The following is a 7,115-nucleotide window of genomic DNA, read 5'->3' as shown; positions in this document are numbered from 1 at the left end:
ACCCTTGAGAGGCGCCAGGACCCTAGGTCCCTTCAGGCCCACCACCAACTCCCCCACCGAGGGTGTGGATTGGGGGTACGGTTCAACCCCTCTCAGACACATGGCACAAAAAAATCCTTTTGGAAAACTGGCCGGGGCTGGGGACTCCCAGCCCGCTCTGCCCTTGGACAGGGCCAGTCACCAGGAAGGGAGCTGCCCAGCTCCTGGCCCCGACCACCCTGCAGACACCAGCAGGCCGGCCACCCCCCCATGCCAGGTACGCCAGCGGCCGGCGGGGAAGAGGTGGGATTGGGTTGGATTTTTGAGTTGTTTTTTTTTGTATTCGTTAATGACCCCAAAAAGGAGCAGCCGGGGACAGCCACCGTGAGGCCAGGTGCAGTGGGTGGGACCAAGGCATCGCTGGCGTCTGTCTCCCCGTCTACACAAAACAAACAAAGCACTGTCGTGTTCAGTCTACGTCAGACTGAAAAGCCATCTCCACCCCGGCAGGGGCCGGTCCCCTGCTGCAGGTTCCCACCCTCAGTCCCTCTGCGAAGGGACTCAGACCTGGGGCTCTGGCTCAGTGCGAGGCTGGGGCCGTGGCTGGGGCCTGGGGGCCGCCCGGGGCCGGGGTACCAGCTGCAGACTCCTGCGCAGCCCTCGACGGCTCCGGGCAGAGTCCCCGCGGAGCTCTGGGCAGATCGGCGAGTGCGTGCAGCACCGCCACCAAGCCCAGCAGCAGTCGGCACCTCCTCCTCAACCTCTCGCTGCTTCTCGGGGACAGACCTGAGAATATTCTGAAAGAGTCCCCAGCCCACTGTCACTGTTCCCAAATTGGTTACAAAACAGAACGGAAGCAAAAGCGAATCCTACCAAGTGGGTCCCGCGGCTGCCAGGCCACGTGGGTGACCGCGGGCGCTGTCTGGCCCGGCCGGTGGGCACGGGCACCCAGTGTGCAGGGAATGGGCCCCAGGGGGCTCCCAGCAGGCAGATGGCCCTGGGGACACGGCCCAGAGGACCCCAGTCTGTGGCTGCCCGAGGCTGTGAGACGGGACCGGGCATTTCCTCCCCTGTCGGGGAGGCGACGAACTTTGATTTTCCTCAAAAAAAAGAAAAGATTAGGCACTTCCCAGGGTGGGCAACAGGGGGTGCCACCCACCCCCACTTCTTGGAGTCCAGTGAGCAAAAATTCGGCATCATCGTGAGGGTGTCAATAACTTAAAAGAGAAAGGAAGAGAAGCCAGTCCCCGCGCCCACGCCCCCTGTGGCCGGGCAGGGGGCCGGGCGCGGGCGGCCCTGTCCCACGGTGGCCCGAGGGAGCCTGGAGCGCGGCTCTCGCGTGTCTCATCTCCACTGGTCTCGTTTTTCTTTTTTTTCTTTTTCCACTTTTTTTTTTTTTTTTAGAAAAAGGTGAGCCACAGACGAGGCCGGAAAAACGCGGCCTGTGCCGCTGACAAAAGGTGGGCAGGTGCGCGAGGTGCAGAGGGAGATGCGCGTCCCCTGATGACTGCGAGATAAGAACCATTCGTTAAACACACGGGGAAAACTCAGCTGCTCTGCGGGCGGGGCCGGCTCATCGTCGCGCAGGAGGGGCCTGCGGGGCCGCTCACACCAGGTTGTACTCCTTCAGGTTGAGCTGCAGGATGGTGTCCTTGACGGCCGCGAAGACGAAGCGGATGTTCTCGGTGTCGGTGGCGCACGTGAAGTGCGAGTAGATGATCTTGTCGCTGTCGGGGTTCAGGTCCACGAACATCTTCAGGATGAACTCCCGGGCGGCCTGTGCGTCCCGTTGCGGCCCTGGGGGAGACGCGGGCAGTGAGCTGGGCGGTGGGGAGGGACAGGCCACCTGCCACGGGGCAGCTCCCCGCCCAGCTCCTGCGACGCCCACCACTCGTGCACGTGCCTGGCCGAGGTGCGGCCCGTGTGGGCCGTGCACGGGGCTCGGCACAGCCCTCAGCGCCCGCACCCCTGGGGCCGGCCCCGCCACCGCCTCGCTCCCCTCGGGAGCCTCCCCGCACCCACTGCCACACACAGACGTGTCCACGCACGTGCACGAGGGCCCACACCTGCACGCCCCCACAGCGGACCCCGCCATTCCCCCCCACGCCCGAGCAGCTGTCCAGCTGTCCAGCCACAGCGCCGCACAGAGGCTCCCGCCAACAATGTCCTTGCCTCTCGGTCCAAGCTACACAGGCCCTCGAGTCTCAGTCCCTAACATGTCACTGCTCCCTCCCACTCTCCCATGGGCCACCCTGTCCACAGCCCCAGCACCCCACCCACCCCCACTAGGCCTGCTCTGGTCTTCACAGCAAGAGCCCACGGCCCAGATCACAGGGCCCCCACCCACGGCCGGGTTGGGCTCTACAGGCAGCACCCCACTCTGAGATGTCCCGTGGGGGACCCTGGGTGTGACGCTCCTTCCGTGATCCTGCTCCTAATGAGCCTGCACAACACGGGCACCCGGCGTGGCCAGCCATCCTCAGAGACCTACAGGACGTCCACACGTGCTCCACAGAGCAGGGTGTGCACAGGGCAGGCGGGGCGGTCTGCGCAGCAGGCTGGGTCACCCTTTATTCCCAGCATCACACTCCTCTCTGTGGCTGGGCCACCGACCCCAGGGACACCTCGCTCAGGTGGGTAATGGGGGACAGGCATGCCTAGCACTCTCCTGCTGCCCCTCCCGCGAATGAGGCTCCTTCCCCTGGGGACACGGGCCCGCGTGTGGGCCCTTGGATCCGCCCTCCTGGCCGGCACGCGAGGGCGTCAAGGCCCGGCGAGGGTGAGGGGCACGCTGGGGGCTCCCGAGCTCACCGTCGAACTCGGGGAAGTAGTCCACCAGGTGGGAGCACAGGATCTTGTCCTCCAGCAGGTCCTTCTTGTTGAGGAAGAGAATGACGGACGAGTTCTGGAACCAGGGGTAGGTGATGATGGTCCGGAACAGCGCCTTGCTCTCCTCCATGCGGTTCTGCGGGCGAGGCCTGGCCTGGTGAGGCCCCCGAGGGCTGGGACGGCGGTGGGGCACCCTCCCCCGCCCGGGGCCCCCCTCACCTCGTTGTCCGACTCCACGAGGACCTGGTCGTATTCGCTCAGGGCCACAAGGAACATGATGGACGTCACGTTCTCGAAGCAGTGGATCCACTTCCTCCGCTCGGACCGCTGTCCTCCCACGTCCACCATCCTGCAGGGACACCACGGGGCCCGGCAGCTGTGAGGTCTCCAAGGGCCCCGCACCTGCGGGAGCCCAGACGGCACGGCGCAGGCCACAGGCCCGCCCCCTGAGTGTGACTGACGGGAGCCCTCGGCCCGAAGCGCAGTGACAGGCGCTCGTGCTGGGCGTGAGCTGCAGGCCCTGGACTGGCCCGTCTCAGACCCCAGAGTCCACGTCTGGATGCGCCCTCCCCTCACCGGTCAACGTGCAGCCCACGGGGGCGCCTAGGCGACGGGCCCGCGTCAGCCACTGCCAGGGGACCGGGACAGCTGCACAGAGTGTGCCCTCCCACTGGGTGTGAAGCTCGCTGCCCGGGCGAGCAGCAGGTGGGGAGCCACAGGCGGGGCTGGGGCGGCACCGGGCACAGGCCCAACCACGGGGCCTTCTCTCCGCCTGTGCGTTCCCCAGCGCTTCGACGACGAGGGAAGACGCTTTATCTTGAAAAAGAAAGACGAGGCAGCAGGAGACCCTTGTCCTCAAGCCCCCCAACCCGGCCTGGAGAAGGCCCAGGGTCCCCACGGCTGGGCCCCGTCTGCACTGCCGTGAGAAGGCAGGGCTCAGACAGAAACGGCTGGGACACAGGCTGTCCCCTGGCAGGGGCTGCGCCAAGGAGACGCCAGCAAGCACAGGTGGACCGTGAAAGGGCAGGACGGTGGCGACAGGCTGAGGGCCTGCTCGCGGGCGCCAGGCCCATGCGGGCAGCTGCCGCCGGTCTGGGGAACAGCAGGGCATGGAGTTGGGGGCCACAGCCTCACTGGCGCATGAGCCTCCGCGGTACAACCGAGCCAGAACCCGGATGCTCAGGCACCAGGTCGCGGCACAAGGTGCTCGGGGACCGGGCTCGGTCCACACACCAGGGCCACCCTTCAGTGACATCCAAGCAGCGATCGGGGTCAGACCAGGACCTCGGCGCCAGGGCCCCTGGCCAGCCTCATGGGAGCACGCGACCAGACAAGGGCACGACCGGACAAGGGCACAGCTGGGTGGGGGGCCCCAGGATCCCCAGCGCCGTGCCCCGCCCCCCGCCCCCTTGCTCTGGCACTCCAGACCACTGCCACTCCCACAGGAACCAGTACCCTCCTCCCACCTGGCCCCATCGCAGAGGCCCCCACCAGGCCACGTGCCCCGCTGCCCCCAGCCAGCCCCCGACAGCCACTGGGGCCTGGCTCACTCTGAAACTCGGTGGCCATTACTTGCCCATAAGCCCCGGCCTGATCAGACCTGAGGGCAAGGACCAGGACCCAGGGGCCTCACTGCACCCCCCATGGACCCCAGGTCTGGGGAGCAGAGGCCTCATGGCCGCTCCCTCGGGAAGCCCGGGCGTCACACCTGAACACGATGCTCTCCAGGTCGAAGGGGTACTCGATGATGCCGGTGGTGGGCACGCGGACACGCAGCACATCCTGCTGCGTGGGCAAGTAGCTCGAGCTGGCGATGCGGTCCACGTCCGTCAGGTAGCTGTGGCGGAGCAGGCACAGCATGGGGCCACCCAGCCCCCAGCAGTTCCCCCATGGGGCCAGGACTGCTAGGGACAAACTGGGACACGGCTCCCCACCCCGCCCCGGGCAGCAAGGCGCAGGCCATTCTCTGGTTGTCACGGGGCAGAAACGACACTGGCCAGGGGAAGCCTCGGGGCTGTCTCACGTGGCCGCCCCAGGACGGGCTCTGGAGAAAGGGGACCAGAGAGGCTGCTGGGCTCTTTGGAAATAAACTTACTACTTCAGGGTCCCCCGAGACCCATAGAAGAGCTGTGGCCACGAGAGAAATCTGCACTGCGGCCCGCGGCGTCCCTGACCAAGCCCGCCTTTACCCAGCTGGCCTGGTTTCCGACGGTGGCGCCCAGGGCCCAGCCCCCCAGGACCCGCGCGGCGCCCACTCACTATCTGGCGGAGTCTGAGAGCTGGTACTCGCGCCTGCGGTCATAGCACTCCTGGATGCCGGGGTCGTTCCACAGGGTCTTGATGGCGTTCACGTACCGGTGCTCGAACGTCGTCACCTTCTCCACATCCACGTCCCGGATCAGGAGCGCATTGGCCTGGGAGGGCGGGAGGGGAGGCCACGGGCTCACCAGGGGCCCAGATGCTCAGGACCTGGCCGACCAGAGCGGGAACTGTGACTCCGGTTCCACGTAAACACGCGAGAGAAAGCAGCGAGGGTGACGAGCCGTGACCGTCCCCCGGGGCGAGGTCCCAGAGCAAACCCAAGATCCAGGCAGCTCCCCAGAGCAGGGCCTGCTCAGCCGCCTCCGCTGGAGCGGCTTCTGGGGCGGGGCGGCGCGTGCCCACAGAGCTGTATGCACGGGCTGCGGTTCGTCCCTGTCCTGGGCGCCTATGATGCAACTGCGAACTGGACTCCGACTGGGCCTCAGCTGGGAGAGGCCCAACACCGAGACCCAGAGGGCCAGGACTCAGGGATGGTGGGGGCCCCGATCCTCTGTGACCTGGGGGTAAACGAAGGAACACGCCCACTGGTGACACGGCAGAGGTCTGGCTGACCTTCGTAAGCCTTGAAGCAAATGGGCCGATTTAGGCCATGTGTGGACGGACACGGACTCCAGGCCACGTGTGTGAGAAGCAGCAAGAACAGATCTATGAAAGTGAAGCCATGGGGGCCACCGGGGCACACTGGTGGGGCAACCACTGGGGAGAGCGGCTGTCACCGTGTGACCTCAAATTCTCCGCTGCTAAGTACACGCCCAGAAGTGAGAAAAGGTATTGCAAGTAACTTGTTTATGAATGTCACAGCTCCAAGATTCACAATGGCCAAAGAATGGGGACAACCAAATGTCCAATGATGGGTGACAGAACAGGTGGGGCCACAGAGACGGGAAGTGGGTTCGTGGTCACCAGGGGCTGGGAGGGCGAGGGGTGTGACGGTGATGGCTGTCCACGGGGACGGGGCTCCCTTGGCCGAGAGGAGAATGTTCTGGGCCTAGACAGAGGTGGCACAGGACTCTGAACATGTGCAAAGTGAGAGAGTCACACGCCTCCAACGTGCGGTTTGCACGGTGCGGGAACCCCCTCAACAGAGCCGCTGCGAGAGACAGAGGGGTGCTGCCCGGGGTCGCCCGGGGTCAGCTATGGCATGCGAAGCGCCTGGTAGCACCGGGCCCTCCGAGGGGTCGGATCCAGGGCCCACACCGCCCACCCAGGGCAGCCACGCTGCTGGCCCGCGTCCCTGACCGTCCGCAGACTCGGGGTGCTGAGGGCCACTGGACAGGGAGGTCGGGGCTCAACCAGGACGTGCGGGCACAGAAGGCAGGCCGGTGCCGTAGGGCTGCGCCCCGGCGTCCCAGCCGCCCGCCTCACCTTGTTCTGCTCGCACTTGTACAGAATCTTCAGGGTGTCCATGGCCCGGATCATGGCCTGCATGGCGGTGAAGATGTTCTGGTAGACCAGCTTGGTGAAGCCGCGCTTGTCCTCCTCGGAGTAGCCGGTGCCGTGGATGATGCGCATCTGCTTGATGAACGTGCTCTTCCCGCTCTCGCCCGTGCCTGCCGCACCCGACACGCCCGGTGAGACCGCAGGGCCGGCCGTGGGCAGCACGCAGCACCCCCCGTCCCGGGACGCCCGCTCCCGCCCCAGGTGGCTCACCAGCCCTCCAAGGGGGCGTGGGACACACCTGGCCAGCAGCCGCCACTCTCTGAAGCCCGTCCCCAAGTTTTACCTGTCATCCTCCCACACACACCCGTCCTACACAAGAGGAGACAGGCTCAGAGAAAGGATGACATCTGCAGGGCATGCGACAGGCGTCGGTCCCCCCAGGCACCCTGCCGGTCACAGTGGCAGGAGGTGAGCAGCGTCTGAATTTACCAGGGCTGCAGACAGGACAGAGGCTGGCGAAGGTTACACGTGTCTCCACCAGACACTGCCACCTCCCTACCCAGTCGCCCACTAGTCACCCCCACGCCCCGGACCCAGTCTAGTCT

At 66.0% G+C, this 7,115-nt stretch overlaps 1 protein-coding gene across 1 annotated transcript; it reads right to left on the bottom strand.

The window, feature by feature from the left end:
* Positions 1–1,326: 1,326 nt before the first annotated feature.
* On the bottom strand, positions 1,327–6,705 carry GNA11 (G protein subunit alpha 11). Its single transcript, XM_006904087.3, has 6 exons — positions 6,496–6,705; positions 5,068–5,222; positions 4,517–4,645; positions 3,028–3,157; positions 2,791–2,944; positions 1,327–1,776 (listed from the first exon to the last, which is right to left on the bottom strand). The coding sequence occupies exons 1-6, from the start codon at positions 6,640–6,642 to the stop codon at positions 1,586–1,588; spliced, it is 906 nt and encodes a 301-aa protein (XP_006904149.1). The 5' UTR covers positions 6,643–6,705; the 3' UTR covers positions 1,327–1,585.
* Positions 6,706–7,115: the final 410 nt, after the last annotated feature.

The sequence above is a fragment of the Pteropus alecto genome, unplaced genomic scaffold, assembly GCF_000325575.1.
Source record: "Pteropus alecto unplaced genomic scaffold, ASM32557v1 scaffold30, whole genome shotgun sequence".
Lineage (NCBI taxonomy): Eukaryota > Metazoa > Chordata > Mammalia > Chiroptera > Pteropodidae > Pteropus > Pteropus alecto.
Note: the sequence above shows the minus strand (reverse complement) of the source record. Positions and strands in the feature narration are given on the sequence as shown.

What these genes read in the sequence shown, in the direction of transcription:
- GNA11 (XM_006904087.3), bottom strand. Translation starts at nt 6,642, where the DNA reads ATGCGCATCATCCACGGCACCGGCTACTCCGAGGAGGACAAGCGCGGC. An exon ending in CTCTCAGACTCCGCCAGATA is followed by an intron (nt 4,646 to 5,067) that starts GTGAGTGGGCGC and finishes GCTCCGCCACAG; the next exon opens with CTACCTGACGGACGTGGACC. An exon ending in CTGGAGAGCATCGTGTTCAG is followed by an intron (nt 3,158 to 4,516) that starts GTGTGACGCCCG and finishes GTGTCCCTGCAG; the next exon opens with GATGGTGGACGTGGGAGGAC.